We start from the raw sequence: 22554 nt of genomic DNA, 5'->3' as shown, positions 1-22554 counted from the left end.
GGCTCAGAGGTAGAGTGCTTGCCTACCATGCATGAGGCACTGGGTTCAATCCTCAGCACCATATAAAAATAAAATAGAGATATTGTGTCCACCTATAACTAAAAAATAAATATTAAAAAACAAAAACAAACAAAAAAACATCATTTCTGTAAAGGCTTCTTCATGTTCCTTAGGCAGTTTGCTATTCCCAAAGGGCTTCATTTACACCTTATTATAACATTTAACATATTGCTAATGGTAATCTTTATATTGTAAATTTCTAAAGAAAACCTCTTATTTTTCACTGTTTTAATAATCAGCACAGTGCTAGAAAAGAGTGGATATTGAATATATGAAAAATGAATGAATGAATGAGCAAGTAAAATGGATAATCTCAGTTTCCTTATGATGCAAATACTTATCTTGAAGATCAGGTTTGAAAGTAACACAATATTAGAGAATTTACTGATAGTTGGAACAAAATTACATTTAGGTGCCTACATCTGTGTTATTGGGCAAATTAAACCTTCACTTTCACAAACCTTTGCTTTCACAAATACTCACTTTTCTCATCTGTAAAGTTATATTAATAATAGTATATGCCATTTTTGTAAAGATAAAATACAGCAATTCTTAAATCACAACTTCTGGCTCAGAATAAAGAGTTCAATAAATTATTATACTGAAAGAGGGATGTGTAATTCAACTTTGAATGGAGACACAGCCTGAGATTTGTCTCATGAATACAAAATATTTTTGAGTAAATTATTATTATGCAAAATATGGTATGTGTAGTTCAAATTATTATTATGCAAAATATGGTATGTATAGTTCTCCATTTCAAACTGTGGCTCATCAAAAAAAATAATAAATTATTTACCAAATACAGTGCAATGCCTCCTCCAATTAAAAAACCACAATAGACATCAACAGGGTGGTTCTTATATTGTGTTATCCGTGTTAGCCCGCAGATGATTCCACAGATGATAAATGTGAAGACCAAGAGGGGTTTCAGGAGCTTAGAGGAATCCGTTAATGTGGAATTGAAGTACATCTTAAAAATGAAAGAAATGGATTAATTATGCTCGAACAGCTATTTTATTAGAAAATTCTTCTCTCTGCTATGGCTATTCTCCACCTGGTAAGAGGGGAAATGCATGACAAAATTCATCAAATAAATAACAGATCTCTCATTTAATTACATGGAAGTCTAAAAAAAAAACGAGACAGTAGAATTAGATCACAATTTAATCTCCATGTTAGTTGTCACATAACTACAGTCCATTTTCCTCATAAAAGACTTCATGGGCTACAATGACTATTCATTGCACAACATTTCAAATTTATACTGTCCTAGAAATCACCATTGTTACATAAATATTGAAAATTGTGTGTGTGTGTGTGTTTGTGTGTAATTCTTTTAGTACTTGTAATATTCGTGTATTTCACAATACCCTCTCAACAAAGTATAATATTGCATTAAGAGGATACAAGATAAATAAATATAATTATAACTGTAGAAAAAAATTTTTACTGTGCCATTTTTTTAATAGTAGCTTTTGATTCCTGCTTTTGATGCCATTGCATTGAAGGGATGCACTGTTCAAGCTTATGAACTAATTAGTCACCTGGAGACAATGATTGTTCCTCTGATTTTCTACAGGACACAATTTAATGAAAAAGAACTAATTACTTACCGAAACGTACACGGCTGCAAAGGCAGCGAGGGTCGCGTGTTGAGAAGGGAACGACTTTCTGCCAAAGGAAGACAGTCCAGTTATGTCTTTTAGCTTAGATACAATGTTAGCAATCATCTCAACCCTGGGTGGTTAAAATGGTCAACTTAGGCCACAAGACAACAACGGTAACTTTAACTTATGTATAGTTTTCTGTGGAAAACCTGGCAATTAAAAAAAAAAAAACCCTGCCACTGCTAATCACCATTAGTGTTAAAGAATACTAGGGATGTGCTTTCCTGTATTAATAAGTACCAGCTTGACAAAGAAACTTCTTGATTATGCCATTGAAATGATGTTGGAAAAATAGAAATGGAATGGAAAAAAGGATAATTGTTCTTCAGTATTAGAATTATGTTAAAGTAAAAGTTCATAAAAATCTAAAGATTTACAGCTTTAAAACTTTTCTGTGATTTTAAGTATTTAATTTACAAAAAATTGTAAAAAGACAAAAGTATTTTCTCACAGCAGTAGATCTTCTATACTCTGGAAAGCCTAAGAAAAATCTAATTTTAACAACATGTTTCTCAGTGTATTCCACTTTAAAATAATTATCGTCTCAAGAATGTCAGAGCTTTTTTATTTAGTTAAGCAATTAAAGGAGCAGGGTTGGTGTGCTGGATGACAGAATAGTGGAAGAGAAAACTGAAAAGGATGGTCCAAAAAGAAGACAGATTTTTTTTGCTATGGGTTAAAAATTGAGAAAAATAAAATTCATGTATATTAGTGCTCTCCTAATTATTTGGTATTTATTATTAACACAGATGAAATAATGTAATAGAACTTAAAATCACTGAGGACTGGTCTTGATTATTGAAAGATCATGAGAACTTGAATGTATATCATGAAATATTGAGTTCTGATTCTTCAAGATTAGTTATCAAAGTATTTTTCACTCTTCGATAGATCTTTGAGAACTCACTGAATGACCAATCCAAATGTATCATAATCATTTATTGCCCCATATTCCTTTATAATTTATTTCTTGTAAGTTTCTTTGGTACTTTCTCCTGTCATAAAAGTTTATCTTTACTTTATTGATTGAAAAAAAAATCAATGCTTTAGTAGTTCTTGAGTTTTTCTGTTCCTTTGTTTTCTGAAATGTAAGGCCAGAAGCTGTTCCAATCTTCTGTGTTCATTCAAAGAAAACAAATGACCTTGTAGAGGTTACCTCTTTCCAAACTCAACCAAAGTGAAAATTCATGATTCTTTGTACAAAAGATATGAGATAGATATTTACTACATTGGCTTTTAGTGTTCCACTTTAGCCAATATAAATATTGGCTAAATATCCTAAAGTAAATATCCTAAAGTAAACCAATTGTGGTAACCTAAAACCAAATGAGTAGCAGTTTGCTTTTAGGTCATTCCAGTCTTAAGGTGTGACTGGAATACTATGATATGAAGACTAGTAGGAGACTATAATGCTAAAATCTAGAGAATACAAGAGGGATTTGGAATGAGCCACCAATGGATTTCTGTTACAAACACTAAAGAAATTGTTAAATTGAGGGGGGGGGAATCAAAGTTGTTATGACTGATATATCATGCTTAAGGTAGTACCCCAAACAGTTACTGAATAATGAAAACGTTGACATGAAATGTTCTTAGATCTCAGTTTCTAACCTGCCACTGTTGATAACGGTAAGGTCAGATCCTGAGCAAATATCTTCCACAATGTAGGAATTTTCTTTGCAAGATACATTCAGAGAAGTATAGTTTGGCTTGCACACAGTCAGAAAGTATGGTGCCTGATATCCTGTGGACAGTTGTATGATATCTGTAATGAGAGCTGTAGAGCATAGTCCAAAGACATGAACACCTACAAGCAAAATGAAAAGAAGCTGTTACCAAGTTGATGGCCAGTGCCAATGCTGTATCAGCTTCAATCCTGTTTATTGCACCTTAACATGGAGACCTCAAAATCGCTTGTCATCATTAATTTCCCTAGGTTAATTTTGAGAAGATAGTATAGAAAATTCCTAAATTTCTTAACAGATACTTAAGAATAAAATGAATATTTCCAAAGTACTAATTTAAGGCATTTTTGTCAGTTTTGTTAAATAGGGCCAATCTTTAATGTTGTCTACCATAGGCCACTTGTGAAACACCTGGCACACCTTAAGGTGACCAACTGTGTGAATTGAGAAGGATTAAATTGGAAGAATGAATCAAAAATAAAACTAAATTTAAACTTGCTAGGCATTTTTTTTTTATGCTGCCAGGGCTTTCTTCTTGTGGTCCATCACTCTAGCCAACAGTTAAACCAAACTCTATCAAATCCATTCTCATTCCCTACATTCATGCTAGAATGCTAATTAAAACAGAGAAGAGGCTTGCAGGTTCTGTCATGGAAACAACAATCATAACGTAGGAACACAGCTATGGAGCCTCCCTCAGTGTTTGGAATTTGGGGATGATGTTTTTATATCTCCACCAAAATTCTATCTTTTTTTGTCAAAAAATATGTCTGCTTGTGGTAGCTTGCTTGTCCTTGTCCTTAGGAGTCTTGCTCTGTGATTATGTACACATGGCCTGGAACTGACTGGCTCCCTACATATTGTCTTGATTCCCTGAATTCATTCTTACTTGATTGCCTGATTCTGATTCATGAGTTACTCAGAAATCCTTATGAAAGGCATCTCCGTAATTCTTCACTAGCCACCTTTAGACCAAGAACCCTGGCTTGCACATTACCCTGTTTTATATTTTTCTTCTCTATTTAATATCATCAAACTAACACTCTTTCAATTCCTGCTCTGCCAACACACCTGGGATTCATGATACAGAAATTTTATTTCCACCTTCTTATTCCTAGAAGTATGCAAGGACTTTGCGAAGAGTTTAAATAATAAGGGAAATGTACTTATGCTTTTGGAAACCTAGAATCTTTAGGTATACAGATGTTGAGGTGGTTGACAGCATTTCAGAGAAGGTAAATGCCCTTTTGTCCACACACTTGGTTATGTTAGGGAAAACTTTCTTTGAGATGAGCTTATGTGTCCTGGAGTTTTATTTCCTTGCCTTGGATCCTGCTAAGGGTCCTATTGTTTTCTTACCATTTCAATATGATGCTTAGAGGAGCAGACTTTAGGAAATGATTTAGATCAGATATTTCCTCTTGCAACAGAAAAGGTTGCATTTAATCATCTACTAGATATTAAATGTAGCTACCTACTCCTTTGAACTGACATGTCATACATAAAAATAACTTTTACTGACTTTCTTGGAGTGAATATAAAACATTTAGGTTGGTGTGGTATATTGTGGGTGGTTACTTAACTCACTTATGAAAACAAAAAAGGACAATGACTCAAACTATATTACTATGGTCCCATGCTAATTTAGAAGAAATGAAGATTTAGAAATTGATTTGATTCAGATGGTGCTTAATCAGGCCTATAGATTTCCTACAGGTCTCATAGAAAAAAAAACAAGAGTTAGAGATTACAGGAAAAATAGCCACGAAACAGTATACTATTGTGACATTTTGACATTTGCACATGCAATAACTTCTGGATGAACACACTCCAAGAAATGAAATCACAGATGTGACTAAAGTAACTTCTGAAGAGTTATTGCACTGGCTTGCTCGAGTTTTTTCTCCATTAAGAAAAACTGAACACACATTCAGTGGAACCATTTAAAGTAAATTCATGCTTCAACTTGAGGTAAGAAAAAAATACACTGAAATGCATGGCAAGTTAGCTTTCCAAACAAGGACCATAACTGTAAATAATAGATTGCAGATAGCCTAAATTTTGGTGTTTTAACAGTTTCTTGTATAATGTAAAACACATCATGTACTTAAATTATACATCTAAATTATAGCTTTAGAGACTTAATATCTGTAATTAAATATAACATTTCTATTTGTAAAAACATTTCCTTTCTTTGTGACTCCTCACACCCACCAACAAATCTGACTGCTCTTCTAAGAAAAGAGTTGAAATTGCAGCCTCCAGCATTAATGTTAGGTTCCAGTCCAACTCCATTTCTTCTTTTGGAGAGGCAACAGTAGAGAATTCCTTCTCCTACCATAATCTGAAAAAAACAAAGGGCATTCAGGAAAGGAGTGTTGGTATGCCTGTTATACAACAAATATAAAAGAATTATATACCATCTCAACACACCATCAGTTCAACAAAGCAAAGATGTATTTTTCTTAAAAGCTTTAGCAAAAATAAACCATTTCTCCTGGGTATCTGAACAAGTGATGAGAAGAAAACAAAATCAGGGCACTGTGAGATTTGCCTGAATCTTCTGTCCTCCTGTGCACTGCTCAAGGGTGTGAGAGCATCCTAGCATTTCAATGTGGCTGCAGTAATTGGGCTTTAACACTTTTCCCAACCATACCTAGGGACACCTACACAGTTAATCACAGGGTGAGTGATTCTATCCTAACTCTTAGAGCTTTGGTATTTCATCCCTAAAATTGTGAAAAGAAGATGAGTGGGAGAAGGTAAAATGAGAATTAGGAACCAGATTATTATTATATATATTTTAGTTGTAGATGGACACAACACCTTTATTTATTATCTATTTGTTTATTTTTTATGTAGTGCTGAGGATTGAAACCAGCACCTCACACATGCTAGACAAATACTCCACTGCTGAGCCACAACTACAGCCTGGAACCAGATTTTTTTCCCTAGCAGATTAGGTTAACAAACCAACTTGGAATTTAGTAGAAGGACCAGTCTATGGAAAACACATGTGAGTATGAACAGGTACTACCTACAGCACAGCTGCCCCATAAAAATTTCTGCCAGGATTAAACTCTGTTTTTCACTCTCTGATATGGTAGCCACTACTCACATGTAGCTGTTGAGGATTTGAAACGTAGTTACTGCAAATGAGCTGAGTACTTAATTTTATTTCCTTGTATTATAATATATTTTTAAAAATTAAATTAATTTAGACTTTAAATAGCCACAAATGGCCAGTGGTTATTTTATTGGAGAAGGCAGATAATAAGAGAATCCAGTTAAGCAGGTAGTATTTTCTAGGTGGAAGACATTTAGACAATGTGTTTGAAATGGAGAGAGAACCATACCACAGAATCAGGACCGTCCTAAGGTAAGGAAATGATGCACTTTGCTGCAGGATTTTAGGACGCGGGAGATCTGTGAAGGAACTCAATATTACTTAAGCATTGTTTCCTTCAGGAGGTTTTCCTTGAACCCTCTTATTGTACCCTGAATTACATCTCTTTCTGTGTGGCTCCCTTAACACCTAGTCCTTTTCTCTAGCACAGCTTTATTCAAGAGCACTTTAATTGTTCATTTGATTGTCTTTCACTATGCTAGGACACTTATAAGGAAGAATCATTTCTTAGTTACCTTTTTCCTTACTGCCTCGTATATTGCCCGGCACTGCAGGATTTGTGTTTGTGACCTTGACCATGAGACTCAGTTTTGCTAACTACCCTGTACATTTGAGTTGTTAGTTATTCTACACAATAAAAACAAGATTTGAATTTATGAGTTATATTTATGCAAAAAGTTTCAAATAGCCTAAAAATTGTTGTGAAATTAGATAGATTTATATAAGTATAGGAAGCTGAAGGAAGTAGGGTTTTATGACATAACAACTATATCTCATATATAAGAGATCATGTCAGTGTAAAGATTTAAACCAAAGTCCGAGCTAGAACTATTGTTAGGAGTTAGATTTTCCAGGGGACCTTTCCCAGTTCTCATTACCAGTTTAGTATTTATTTTATGAAGTATTTAAAATTATAGTGCATGGTTTTTAAATGGCAATATGTTGGCAGTAAGCCTTTGACCTTCTCTTTCAAATGTTCAAATTGCTATACTTAGTTTTGTATGTAATGTGCCATATGTATCAGTATAAAGAATTTAATTTGTATAAAAATTTAAAAAATAATTCTTTTAAAGGAACTCTGCCAATTTCATACATATGATAATCATATGACACGAAAACCTCATTTAAGGCCAATCAGTATAGACAAAACCAAAAGAGATTTATTTAAATAATGAAGCATTAAGTTAGCTATTTTTACTTCTTGACAAGCACCATCCTGTAGCAGCAGCACCTCAAGTCAGACATGGAAATGTCTAGGTGCAACACTGTGTAGATAGATGTGATATCATATGCTGCTTACAGGAAATGGTATCATGACCATCTCAAACTCATCATTGCAAGAAAATTAACCACTTGAAAGACACTGTTGTATGTTTAACAGAGATTGATTTCGTCTTCACTTCTTCAATAACAATTCTGTGAATAATTTTGCTTTTCTCTTTCCAATTATGTGTAATAATTCACATGAATGCTAAATTACCTAATAATTTATTGGTACAGTGCCACTGGGGAAATGTGTCTTATTATACAACACAACAGTCATTATCTCAAGTGACCTTGAGATTTCAACAGTTTTATTTTAGTTGCTTTAATATGCTTTTACTCCTATGTCAAGAAGGCATGTCAACAATATTTGCCTTGATTATGAAATACAGAGAGAGGTTTCTGTCAGTATTTTGAAGTTACCCAATTGTCCCTCTCATTAAAGAACAGATCAATTTTCTTTTCATACTTGTATTCACTTAACCTCAATCTATATGCCATTGCATGAATTTTCAAAATGATTCAATCTGGTTTAAAGAGAATTCTCAGTGTAAGGAGACATGTTTCCTGATGCACTTCCAAAGGCGCCAGTTTACTTCCCCCTTTTGTTTGGCATGCTGACATGGTGTCAGGATTTAGGTTTGACAATAATGTTATTTGTTGCTATTGTTGTTTTAAACAGAAAGCAGTTTATGACAAGTATCTTTTCACAATAGTCTGTTTTGCTCTGTACCCAAGCCTGAAAAGAAGCAGCACAACTGTGTATGGGTGTGTGTGTGTGTGTGTGTGTGTGTGTGTGAGAGAGAGAGAGAGAGAGAGAGAGAGAGAGAGAGAGAGAAATATCTTGGATGGGTTTTGAGAAGGTGTTTTGTAGTGACTCTACTCCAGGGAAAATGTTAGAGGAAACATTGTGCTAATTATTATAAAACTCCCACCCTTAGAATAGCCCTATAGGGAAAACTCAAAATCCAAAAGTCTTTTTTTCCCCCTGTTTTTGAAAAATAAAACAAATCAACAAAAACATTGTAATGCTTGTCATAATGTGTTTAATGTTTAGATTTCCAATGAGTGTCTTTTAGAAGCCCCAACACATTTAATACCCTACATGTTGGTTGTATAGTCTCCTGGATCCAAAATTAGCCTCTAGGAACTATAATCAAATTATGACATAATTTGCCTAGAAAATTAGACATATGTATCCTTTAACAATATGTAATAAAAATTATATTTCATAAATATTTGCAATAAACACAGACATTTGGTGTTTTTTTTCCTTAGAAATAATCTCTAAAGGACCTAAACAAAAATGAGTATCTTATTTTTCACGCTAAAGTAAATGAACTTGAATGTTAAGAATAAAATTTTGTAACTTAAGGACAATTTTGGAGAAATAAAAATGTTCATTTCACAGACACCAAGGCATTTTAATTGCATGTATAATATCACAAAGACAAGTAAAAAAAAGACTAAGAAGCAAACACTAAAAGTTTTATTCTTAATTGCCTGCATCAAAATCAGTGGATCTTTTTCTCTGTTCATATGAAGATCCTTTTAAAGAATACTGCTGATGTGTTTTTATTTTGCTTTTTCTTCTATTTGAATGCATGAACATAAAAAGCCCCTCTCTGCACAGTCTTCTTTAAAAGTCATTTACAAATGAAGGGTTCCTCTTGCCTCCCTACTTCCTCTTCAACTGCATTTTTGGAACAGTCTGATGCAGTCATAAAGATGAAAAGAAAATGGCATCCTTGACAATCAGAGAATAGAATCTGTTATTTTCATTTTCAGGGTCGGGAAAAAATTGGGGGAGTAATGTGGGAAGGCTAGAGAAAGAATTATGATCCTAGAACAAGTTGATTACAGACACCACAGCATGGATGTAGAGAAAATGTGTGTTTTGTGCAATGTTCTCAAAAACAGAGGCAAAATGAAATTGGAGTTGAATTTAGAAGTAGTGTATGTTTGAAGTGAAAGATAAGAAAAACAATGTTTGAGATCAGTGATATCAAAATTTGTCTCACCTCCCAGTTCTTTACTAAAAACCTGTGAAATCAGTGTGGTAGAAAACAATTACTGACATCCTGAACTACTTTATGGCTTTCAAGTGACATGGGGGCCAATCAGGGCCCCGAGATGCAAATAGTTGCCTAGTTTGCTTCCTTTCCCATTAAGGGGTGTTCAACACCTGTAGAGGTGCAATGGAGATGCCTTGTGGAAGGAATCAGTGCTGACATTCCTGGGTCACTTGGCAGATTTCCCGTCTCATTTCTCAGGGCTCCAGAAAGTAAGCTTTGACCCGGACTCCCCTAAAGAGCATCCCTAAACTGTGTATTGAGATTTTGTTACAGGAAGTGAGAGAGTTAACAGAGGCAAGGACACAGTGATGAGGCCAAGGTCGTTGTCCCCAGGACATATAACAATGTCAGGAAATGAAGCTAGTTGAAATAAATGGTCCTGGCAGGGAGCATCACAATTAAATTTGCTTTCCAAGTGACTTGATAAGATACCCTGGTGAGCAACAACTTCCAGATATGTAAAAGGTAAGTTATTTAAATGATTAAATATCAACACAGTGTCTTTTTAGCACAGTCATGAATATTTGTGTAGTATTTTATATATTTTATTTCTAACATATCAATAGTAATAAATCTGGGCACTATATCTCAATTAGGAGAAGTGATTTTTGTTGTGATAGATTTAAAGAGAATATTCTTTCTTGTCTGGCCAAATGACTAAGTGATATATATATATATATATATATATATATATATATTATATATATATATATATAATATATATATATTATATATATATAATATATATATATATTAATTGAAAGTTTTTAGAAAAATGACATAAAGATACTATTATTTGGAGCCATTTCACCCTCTAAAATGTTTCTCTGAAAGTCTCAGCTACTTCCAAGGACATCATGAATAGTTCTAATCACCCTGGAGTCACTGTAGTTTGAATAACTCATTAATTTACAAAGTGTTTGAGTCCTTTTAAGTATGATACTAAAGTTCAGTGGAAATTAAGTTTCAGTTTTATCTTCTGAGAATATTTTATATAATTTGTTTATAGTATAATATCACATTATGATTATTTAATGTAGGAAAAATTTTAAAAACAAATTCATAGCTATATGAAAATATGGAACTTATAATGTTTTTGCAGAGTTTTCTAAAACTGCTGATGTATAGAAACCCAATAAGCCAATTTATTAAAATATCTTATGAAAACTCTATTTAAATGCAGCTTTTAATTAATAATTACTTTCTCTGACATTCACGAGTATCAGCAAAGCAAAATGAGAGTTTTTACTAGTAGGAGTGGATATTATTATCCTTGAAACATGTTTCTGGTTCTTTAGATAGTAGTCTAGGGGCAGAAGAAATGGTGAAAAGGCTTGGCTACTTTTATTTATTAATAAATGTATAAAAAATGTGTTATTTGTGATATGTGCTAATACATAGAAACAACTATGTTTTTTAAATTCATTTCCAGTAGATACATGTTTTTAAATGTAAATGTCTATTCTGAATCTAAAGTATCTTATTATGTATGTGCTCTCTAGGAATCTCAGTTGTATCCTTGTTAGAGTTGTTGAACCTTAGTGCTCATAATCAATAAAAAGTCTAATATAGTTAAAATGAAACTGGAAATGATATAAAAATTCATTTTTGAGAAAAAAAATGTGTTGGTTACCTAATTATTTTTTCCAATTTTCCAGACTTCAGATAGCAAATAAACACATGAAAGGCACATTAATTAGAAGTGCCTCAGAAATGTTAATAATAGCCATTCAAGGAGAATTATCCAATTAAAATTTTTCATAATGATTTATGTAAATCTTAATCTATTTCAACAGCTAGTAAACATTAGAGATAAATACATGTCCTAGATGTTTACTACATGCTTACTACATGTAGTTTATTAATTAACAATGTGATGCTGACAAAATATGTCAAAGACACGATCTTCTGTTCTGAGATTTAGAGTTTACCTTTTATTTGTTTTAAACTCATTTATTACACAATGTGATACTTTTTAGTTTTATGGGGCTGATAAAAAGAATTATGTTGTGTGTGTGTTTGGGGCGGGGGGAGGAGGGGGAGGGGGATTCTTACCGTAATTGCAGGTCCAGCAAAAGCCAAGCTAAGCAACATGAGGAATGGAATTGCCTCCTGGGTTGGTTCAATATACGGCATGCTAAGACTCCGGTCATAGCAGCTGAATCCAGAGTGTACAGGTTTGAAGACATCCGTGAGCTCAAGGAAATAGAGGCTAACCACAGAGGATGCCAATATAGGCAACTGAGAATGAAGGACATAGAAGGTCAATTTAGTCTTACATACAAGACATACAGATAATCAGTACATCTTGAGATAGGAAAGAGGTGGGTTTCTCCTCTTCTCTTATCACACATGTTTGGTGTAGAATTAAATGATTCATGAGTTCTATAGTTTCCACTTTCAAAATATATCCCTAGTTCATCCATGTTTGCCACCAGCCTGCTATGAGCTTCTTGTCTCTCATCTTCTAATTGGTGTTCCTTGCCCATTCTTTGTCTCCCATTCCACCCATTCATTTTCCACACAGCATCCCAAAAGTTCTTCTAAAAATATGTAGCTTGTATTACTCCCTATCTTAAGCACTCTAGTGGTTCCCATTCTATTGGATAAAAATCCAAATGCCATACCAGGGAATGCAAGTTTCTGCTTGTTTTACCCTTACTTTCATTGCTTATTCTTCTTGTACTACAATCTCATCACTCCCCAACTCCTTGCCCATTATGATCAAACTAGTCTTCAGTTTTGTCCTGTGACAGTCCAATTCATTCATGCTCAGTCCTTTGCATTTGTGATTCCTGCTTTCTTTCATGTTCTTTGCCTGACACTTTGTATAGTAGGCTTCTTTTCATCATTTAATGATGTCATGCCTTTCAATCTAGAGCAGTCTTTGACTCAATCCTCTATCATCTTATTTGATTTTCCCCCTGCCACTTATCCTTATAGAAACTTCCTTGTTAATTTAATATTTAACTTACTTTTCCCCCTAGATTTCCTAATATCTCGCTAAAATAAGTGCTACACAAAATAAGAATCTATCAGTATTATTTGTTATTGAGTTGCCAGTGCATAGAATTTTTCCTGGCACAGGGTAGGCATTTAATACATTGTTTAATAATTTAATGAAGCAATAAATATTTATTGATAAACAACTAATTGAGTGAAATATAAGCTTTAATTTATTTCAATAATTAGGTTAGACTTAATAGAATTAGCAAATAATAGTACAGGTCACCCTGAAATAAAAACTTCAGATAGCAACGAATAATTTTTAGTAAAATTATCTTTCAATTATTTCATGGGACAAACACACTAAAAATTACCCATTGTTTAACTGAAAGCCTAATTCACTCTTCATCTATGTACAAACTAAACACAATGTGTTTTCTAGAGTTTGTGTAGAATTTTTAAATTATTCCTTTAACCCCTATAGTGTGCCAGGCACTCTGCAGGTGCTAGCTATAATATAATAAACACAACATAGGACTGGCCATCAAGGAGCATAAGTGTGGTGAGAGGCCTGCTCTCAGCTAAAGAGAAAATATTGTAAATGCTTTGCCTAACGTCAGACCTTTCAGAACCTGAAAATTCAAACTTTCATAGCATTGAAAGAATTGTTTCATTTAAGGCTTTGCTACTTGTGGAAGAGAGGATATTTACTGAGCCATATATATAGCAAAGGTGTTTTATAAAAAAAAAAGTATTCAACATTCAGCATTTGGTTTTTTAAAAATAAATTAACAAGATTGGCATTATTCCTTTTATTCCTAAGAGGTCTCTTAGTAATGAGGCAAGTGTTAGGTTTGTTGGAAAAATGAGTAATGTATGATGATTAATCTGGCATTGTCTTTCTGTTTTTTAGATGGGTGATTTCCAGAGAACAGTATGCCAAAACATGTCTATTTTGTCTTATTCATGATCATTTGATCTCTACAAATATCTAATCATTCCTCCTCTCCTGAAATATATAAGAATAGATGCTTTGGGTATTAACCAATAAATCAGCACTTCATGGTACATACTAGTGATTGAAATTTTCACATAAATCCCCATAAATATATTTTAGTTTTAATTTAACAAATATTCCATATGGCACTTATTATATATGATATAATTTGCATTAATTTGATTCATTAGTAGTAAGCTCGGTTAATTTAAAATTTTCTACTGTGAAAAAAATAGGTGCTATGGCAGGTGTTTAGCAATCATCTGTAGTAAGTGGTAGAGGAGAATTTTGAACCCATGAATTCTAGTTCCAAATTCTTATGTCTTGGCCACTATTCTGTATCTCCTTTACAAAAATAGGAATAGAGGGTTAAGATAATGAAACACAACTATCATCAATAATGGGGGTACTGTTTAGCTTAAGACTTTCTATTTGAAAACTTTAGTTAAAAATATATATCACATTCATGTGGGATTAGGCCCCAACTTCCTTAATAAGACTCCTGTAACACAAGAATTAAAATCAAGAATCAATAAATGGGATGGATTCAAACTCAAAAGCTTCTTCTCCGCAAAACAAACAATCTGTGAGGTGAATAGACACACTACATCTTGGGAGCAAATCTTTACCCCTCTCACATCAGATAGAGCACTAATCACTAGGGTATATAAAGAACTCAAAAAGCTAAACACCAAAGAAACAAATAACCCAATCAATAAATGGGCCAAGGACCTGAACAGACACTTCTTAGAAGATGATGCACAATCAGTCAACAAATACATTAAAAAATTTCATCATGTCTAGCAATTAGAGAAATACAAATAAAAACCACTCTAAGATTTCATCTCACTTTAGTCAGAATGGCAGCTATTATGCATACAAACAACAATAAGTGTTGGTGAGGATGTGGGGGAAAAGGTACACTCATACACTGCTGGTGGGACTGCAACTTGGTGCAGCCAATGTGGAAAGCAGTATGGAGGTTTCTTAGAAAATTGGAAATGGAACCACCATTTGACCCAGCTGTCCCACTCCTCGGGTCTATACCCAAGGACTTAAAAACAGAATACTATAGGGACAGAGCCACATTAATGTTTATAGCAGCACAATTCACAATAGCTAAGCTGTGGAACCAACCTAGATGCCCTTCAATAGATGAATGGATTAAAACAATGTGGCATATATACACAATGTAATATTACTCAGCATTAAAAGAGAATAAAATCATGGGATTTGCAGGTAAATGGATGGAGTTAGAGAAGATAATGCTAAGTGAAATTACCCAATCCCCCCAAAACAAATGCTGAATGTTTTCTTTGATATAAGGAGGCTGATTCACAGTGGGATAGGGAGCTAGAGCATGGGAGGAATCGAGAATAGGGCAGAAGGGTGGGAGGGGAAGGGAGGGGGCATGGGGTAATTAATGATGGTTAAATGTGATGATCATTATTATCCAAAGGACAGGTATGAAGCCACAAATTGGTGAGAATATACTATGTATACAACCAGAGATATGAAAAATTGGCTCTATATGTGTAATAAGAATTGTAATGCATTCTGCTGTCATATATAAATAAAAAATTACATAAAAATACATATCACTTACTATAAACAGACATTACTTTAAATATATGGTTTCTATAAATTAGCAAGCATTTTTCTATTAATCTGAATGTTAAATATTTCACTTTTATACCAAATTCCATGATTCACTTTTTTCCCTCTTCCCTGGATGCCTTTTTGGGTTTTCTACATGTATTTTGCAAGTGGGAATCAAATATGAGATTTTCCATGATCACCCAAATGATATTTGACCATTTCATTTCTAATGCACATGCCCCCAGTAAAGTGAATTAGATTTCTTTTGAAGAAAGGGGAACAGAATTTTACCAAAATAACAAATCAGAAAAGAAAATAAGTTTTCCTTAGTAGATACAGATTTACCTTTGCACTTTGTGGATAACTACTTTAGAACCTGCTTAATTGTGCCAAAGATATAGCCAAGGAATGAAAATGCTATTTTCTAGTGTGTGTGTGTGTGTGTGTGTGTGTGTGCGCGCGCGCTCATACACAAGCATGTATGCATGTGTGTGCTTGTGTGTATATATGTGTATAAGTGGTAAAGAACACTTAGAATTTTACAACTGTAGCAGAACCAATGGAATCATATGACTTTCAACACAGCATGAAGTTCTATCACCAGCTCTTTCCCTTTTATTACCAGCATAACCTTGGAAACTTTTCCTTACATTTCAGTTTTCTCATCTATGAAATTGATACATTGATAGTACCCATCACCACAGGACAGTTGAAAAGATGAAATGAGGTATTGCAAACAAAATTCAACACATCTGGAATAGAGTAGTTTGCAGTAGTCTATTTATCTGTGGGAATATTTTGGAATATTTTCTGTGGTTTGTTTACCTGTAGCTTGAAAATCTTAGGTGAAAATTGTTTAAGAAATAAGCAATGCATAAGTTTTAAATAATTTTTTACACTATGTTGTTATAATTGCTTTGTTTTATTATTAGTATTGTTAATTTCTTAGCAACTAAATGACAAATTAAACCTTATTATAAGTATGTATGTACTAGAAAAAAATGAAGTATATCTAAAATGTGGTGATATATAAGCAGTTTCAGGCATCCTTGGAAATTTTTAGGATGTGTCCCCCATGGATAAGGGTCCAATTACTGTATAAAACTGTTTAAATGTTAACATTATTATCCTTGTTATAAATATTGAAAACATACTTGTTATTAATCACCTTTCTCATAATGTCTTTCTTGATGATCCTTTCTGGGAATAAATTTTTTTTAGCTCTAATTCCCCACTTCTTTTCAGGAAAATTTTATACACTGCTTTTTATTACAGTTATCTACTATTAATTAGGTCTGACCTTTGCTCTGCTTCCCAAACTAAACTCTCCTAAGGCAGGGGTCTAATCTTGATTATTTCTGCACTGTCAATAATAATACATATCATAGAGACTTCCAAATATATATGAATGCATCTAAAAATAGCATGTGAAGGAAAATAATTTCTAACACTAATATTTATTCATCTTAGTCCTTTTAGACATTAATCTTCTTAAAGCTGCAAATTTTTCTAGATATATAATTTTCTGCACATGTATTAATATCTTCTATAGTTCTGAGAAGCATGAATCAAAACCTGCATTTGTTTTCAAAACAGAATCATTTTCTTCCCTTTTGGCATTTATTCCTCTGATTTTTTTACAAGCATCTTTTACTCTTTGTCTCCTACATCGATTTGTTTTGATTTTGTTTTTACTACCCAACCACAACAAGTTAATTGACAATGTGTATTTCTAATATGCTTACTTCAAAGGTATATTTCATTTTTTTGGAAATTTTTAGCAACAGAAATTTCTTTTGAGTGTAAGAAATTTAACAAACAGTATGTGCTATTTTGGCATAAATGTAGAATTGACATACACATAATAAGATTACCTAGACTTATTTTGATTGCACTTAAGATTTTGAACAGGAGATTCAGAGATTATTAAAGGCATATATAGACAAGCATTAGGAATTTTATTCTTTTGTCATGATGTAGCTAAGAAAAACATGTGAATCAATTTTTTTTTCTGTAGCCATACAGAATAGAGAAAATACTTGAAGATTAGAAAAGTGGTTTTCAAAATGAAAAGACTGATTCTTATAACAATCATATGCTAAGAAACGTATGAGTGAAAATAATAGAGCAATTTTTCAAAAAAGAAAGTAGAACTTTCAGTAGTCTATTTATCTGTGGGATAAAAGAACAGATAAAAGAAAGGTATTTTAAAAATCACATTTGGTATAGAATATTGATTTTTCTGATGCCAATTTTTAGAAGACAAATCTACAAAGTGTATCCATTTTACTGAAATATTTATGGAATCTACCATGTCATTTTTTCTAGGTCAGGCATCCTACTTGGTTTCAGCATGGTGATAATCAGGGCAAGCTTTACTTCTCATTTGGGAGTGTTCCCTTTGTGCTCAAACAGGAGGAACACAAATCAGTTCCATTCTTTACCTTTTACATGGCCATGGTGAATTCAGGGTCATATAAGTGCCCCTTCAGCTGATGGGTTCACAATCACAGAGGGCCAGTTAACATAGGGCACTGATGGCTCATTTGCTTATTTATCCTTTCCACACATCTGTTGAGAGCCTACTGGTATGACGCCTTGTTTTAGAGCCTGGGAATATGGTCAGGATAAAAACAAAGTTCTCTTTTTCCTGAATATCTCCATTCTAGTTGAAGAAGGAAGTTAAAAAAAAATAACATCAGGAAAAATGCATTTTCTAAAGAAGAGGGATGTGGTCATTCAGTGCCTGGATTCTTATTTTAGATCAAGGAAGACTTGACTTAGTAGCTGCCATTGAAGCAAAGACTTGAATGTGCAAGAAAAAACTAACCATGTGTGAATCCGGTAAGGGAAAAAAAAAAAAAACATAATCAAACAGAAGCAGTGATCTAAGATGAAGTCAGACAGGTAGACTTGAGACTAGCCCTTGCAGAGAACTGAAGTCCAAGGTAGGGACTAGGATTTTATTCAAAGGAAGATTGGAAACATTTTAGAGGGTTGAAGCAGAGATGTCATAGGACCTGAATCGCTTCTGAGAAGATCACTCTGACTATTGAATTGAGCATAGACTACTGGGGTCTAAAAGTAGAAGCAGAGTGAATTTAGAAGGCTCTTCAAAACTCAATAAATATTTATTGAATACCTTGTAAGTGCTAGCACTTTTCCAAGTGTAAGGACTAAAGCAATAAACCAAGCTAGGAAGACTCCCTGGGTGATTGGAGCTACATTCCAGCGGATGCATGGCAGATCCAGAAATCCAGGCAAAAGATGAGATAGCTTTTACTATAGAATGGGAGCTGTAGGGAGATTTGCAGGTCTTGGATTTAATTTTGGACATAGAAATGAAAGGACTTTATAAAGTGATCATTGAAGAAGAGTTAACAATAAAGGTTGATTTGAAGGATTGGGGATGTAAGCAATTGGACAAGCAGTGTCATTTCCTGGGATGGGAAAGCCTGAGAAAATGCCAGGAAGAAGGAATCTATAGTTCTGTTTTGGAAATACTGCAATTGAGATACCTCTTGGTTATTTAAGCAGAGTTTCCAACAAGAGAGTGAAACACCATTTTGAAGCCAAATGGAGGTAGAAAGCTCAAGTCACTGGTACAGGATGATTTAAGCAGTAGTGTCCTCACCATTAATTGCCCAAGAAATTTCAAAGTTAAATTAGCTTCATTTCAACATGAATAATGTCACAAGAAGTCAAAGAATTTAATTATTCAAATTGTTCAAAGGAATATTTTTATATTAATAATAAATTTAAAATGAGAGTCCTGGAACCAATCTTGATAATATCTTAAAATTTTTAAAAAATGAAAGAAATTAAAAAGTAATACAGGGTATTGAAATTCAAATTGGAAGAAATATTAGCAGATCAAAGCAATTTTATTAAGGACCATGGCCAGGAAGAAGATTGTCTGTGGTCAACATACTAAAATTAGGTGATTTTCCATTTCTTGCAGTACAGTCTTTAGTGACATTCTGTAGTATATTTTTTTTTGCCTTGTAGCCAATAAATAAATGTTTCCTTCAAATATTAGCAATAATAGTACTAAAAATATAATATAAAGATTTATGGTTTATAAAATAATATTTGACCTCATTGTAGAACATTCAGATCTCAAAAACAGGTTATAAAAACATACTGATGTTATTTAGGTCTAGAAAGCTAAATTATTTTTCATACATAAAAAGACACATGTAGATACAAATTAAAAGGAACACTTTTACACTGTTGCTGGCACTGTAAATCAGTATGATGACTATGGAAATCAGTATGGAGTCTCCTCAAAAGAATAGGCATGGAACCACAGTAAGACCCAGCTATACCACTTTCTGGTATTTATCCTGTAGAATTTAATCATCTTACTACAGTGATACATGCATACTCCTGTTTATAGTAGCATAATTCACAATTGCCAAACTATGGAACCTGCCTAGGTATCCATCAATGGATGAATGGATCAAGAAAATGTGGTATACATACACAATGGAGTTTTATTCAGCCATAAAGAAAAAATAAAATTATAGCATTTGCCATACTTTCTCATAAAAATTCTTACTCTTTCATATTTTTTTTCTCCCTGAAATCTCTACTCTCCATTCAGAATTGAGGACTCTACTTCATGTACTTCCTATGTACCTTTATTGAAGAAACTGTTAGTCTGTTTTTGATTACAGTTATTTTATATATGACTCATCCCAGTCCTAAGGTCAGGTATTTGAAAATAATTCAGACAATTCTTTGAATGATTTATGTATCCACTAAATATTTACCAAATTTAATTGAAGGAAATCAAGAAGTTACTATAAAAGAACCTAAAAACATGGATAATTACTTACAAATACATAGCCTGTGTTAAGGAATTAGGTGTCAAGTAATATGCTAAATTGAACAGATTGCTGTTAAGAATTGAACAGATTGCTGTTCTGTTTGTACCTTATAACGTCTAAGTATCTATTAGAATTCCCAATTTACAGATGAGAAAACTGAGGCAGAGGTGGATTACATAAAATGCACAGTATTCACAAAGACAGTAAATGAGAGCACCAGCTTCCTGCTAGGTGCCTGAGCCCAAGAAACATGCTCCAAACTGCTTCACTCATGGGTCTCAACCTACTTTCCCCCCTTTGCTGGTAGAATGGTTTTGATTCCCAAGTGGTAAGGTAGTCCTGTCAGGGATACCTGTAGATTGAAGAAGAACCCCCCTATTGCTCTTAATTCTTACTCTTTTAAAAACACTTTTGCTGTTCACTTTCTCCTTGTCAACTAAACAAAAATCGCTTCTTCTGCTCAAATCTAAGATCTATTCTTTCTAGAGCTCATTTCACATTGATTTACTAAGAGGAGAATATAGGGAGCAACTTCCTTGGGTAATTTAACATAACTTACAAGACAAAGACCCTGCCCAAGATGCATTCAGCAGCGTGTCTCACTCTTAAGTGACAAGGCCAGTAATTGAAATCTGGTCTAAGTTCCTGGAAGCGTGTGCCCCATTACATCCCGCTGATGCTTTGTCACATGTCGCCATCTGGCACTAGTCTACTGCTTTTCAGGAAAGGATAGCCCCAGGCTTAAATGGGAATGCCAGCTTAAAGGACAGACGGCACGGGATGGCCATGTGTGCAAGGGGTTTAAGTGGCACTAAATGAAGGGTGCAGGCTCCTTCAAATCACAATCTTACTGATAGGGTTTTCTGTGGTCTTGCAGGTTCTTCTTTGTGCAGTTTCTCTAAAGTCAGTCTTAGTTTTTATTTTTTGGAGGGCTTATATTTTAAGAGCCTTTAATGATATTTTGGATGTGGTCTTATTTTATCTTCCCTAGGGAATTACTTCTAATATAAAATACCAGCAATTGAAAACACTTAAGGTTTTCCTGCTGTCAGTCCTTCCTCTGGGCCACCTTGTCTGATGCACTGAAATATCCTGCAAATAAATGTCTTGATCAGAGTAATCATCATATTGAATGGCAGTTGATTACTTACTGTTTTTTCCTATTCAACAATGAGGTCTTTGAGAGCAGGGAAATGATCTTATTCACCTTTTTATTCCTGACATATTAGATGACCTCAGTATAGAATAAATTTATGTGTGAATGATTTGAACAGAGATGCCAAATGTTTAGGAAGTTCTTATAATAATAGTTTTAAAAAGTCCCCTTGTTAATAAAAGCTCTATGTAATTCTAACACACACACACACACACACACACACACACACACACCCCTTCTGCTTTGAATGTCTGGAAGTATAGTGATTTTGACAGTATTAAAAATAAAAAAAAATAAGTCTTTCAAATAGCAATAGTAATTAATAGAGAATGGCAACCAGACCTAATATATATGCTAGCTCTAATGAGAAAAATCTGTTCTTCTATGTCTTAGCATCTGAATATGAACTACATCTTTACAGCTCTAAAAATATTAGCTACAGTCACTCACTTATTTAACAATAAAGTCTAAAATAATGATAAGTGGATGTTTTATTACCTGAGTATTGATCTAGCATTAGGCTTGGAGTAATAGGTTTTGTAATCATCAGCCTGAACCCCAGGTACTGAAGATTTGTTCTTCTTACATAATTAGACACTGAAGTATGTGCATTGTGTTGGAAAGCATTTTGTTCTTTAAACCAAATTAGAGATTAAGACCTGAGGCTGGGGACCTGTATTTCAAGTGTCGAAAGCAATTGCTTTTAAATCCTTTTTTCTAGCTGTAATTTCTCTTCCTGCTTATAATATAGCTGACTTTTAAAAATACAGTACTAGTAGTAATTTAATGTATTTTTCCAAGTACTATTTAAAGGACTTTACATATCTGAATTCATACACTCTTCACCACATCTCTTTAATGAATATACTGTTATTATTATTGCCACTTTCCTTACAGATGAAGGCATAGAGAAAGTGCATGACTTGTGGAAGTCTATACAGCTTGTTAGCTGGATTACAAACTCAATGAATCTGGTTCCTGAGTTCAAACTGGTGATTATTATACTTACTGCCTCTTCCTAGAAACTTCTGCCACTGACCTATGCCTTCCCTAAGACATTGAGAAATAGCAAAAATAAATACAAAGAGCACTTTGTCTTATATACTGTGAATGCCATTCTAAATTTCTGCTGAGTGATATTGTG

At 33.6% G+C, this 22554-nt stretch overlaps 1 protein-coding gene and 1 long non-coding RNA gene across 2 annotated transcripts in view; one reads left to right on the top strand and one right to left on the bottom strand.

Annotated features, from left to right (window-relative positions):
* Plppr4 (phospholipid phosphatase related 4) overlaps positions 1 to 22554 on the bottom strand; it is a 40776-nt gene that overhangs the window by 6074 nt on the left and 12148 nt on the right. The window contains exons 2-6 of the mRNA XM_046462358.2: positions 11936 to 12121; positions 5630 to 5759; positions 3342 to 3537; positions 1677 to 1734; positions 860 to 1033 (exon numbers count right to left, since the gene is read on the bottom strand). Of these exons, the coding sequence (XP_046318314.2) occupies positions 860 to 1033; positions 1677 to 1734; positions 3342 to 3537; positions 5630 to 5759; positions 11936 to 12121 (744 nt within the window). The remainder of the gene's footprint in view (positions 1 to 859; positions 1034 to 1676; positions 1735 to 3341; positions 3538 to 5629; positions 5760 to 11935; positions 12122 to 22554) is intronic.
* LOC124105228 (uncharacterized) overlaps positions 10293 to 22554 on the top strand; it is a 58868-nt gene continuing 46606 nt past the window's right edge. Inside the window, exon 1 of the long non-coding RNA XR_006855668.2 lies at positions 10293 to 10345. This is a non-coding gene — a long non-coding RNA (uncharacterized LOC124105228). The remainder of the gene's footprint in view (positions 10346 to 22554) is intronic.

The sequence above is a fragment of the Marmota monax genome, unplaced genomic scaffold, assembly GCF_021218885.2.
Source record: "Marmota monax isolate L192 unplaced genomic scaffold, Marmota_monax_Labrador192_F-V1.1 WCK01_AAM20220418_F8-fsc00070, whole genome shotgun sequence".
Lineage (NCBI taxonomy): Eukaryota > Metazoa > Chordata > Mammalia > Rodentia > Sciuridae > Marmota > Marmota monax.
Note: the sequence above shows the minus strand (reverse complement) of the source record. Positions and strands in the feature narration are given on the sequence as shown.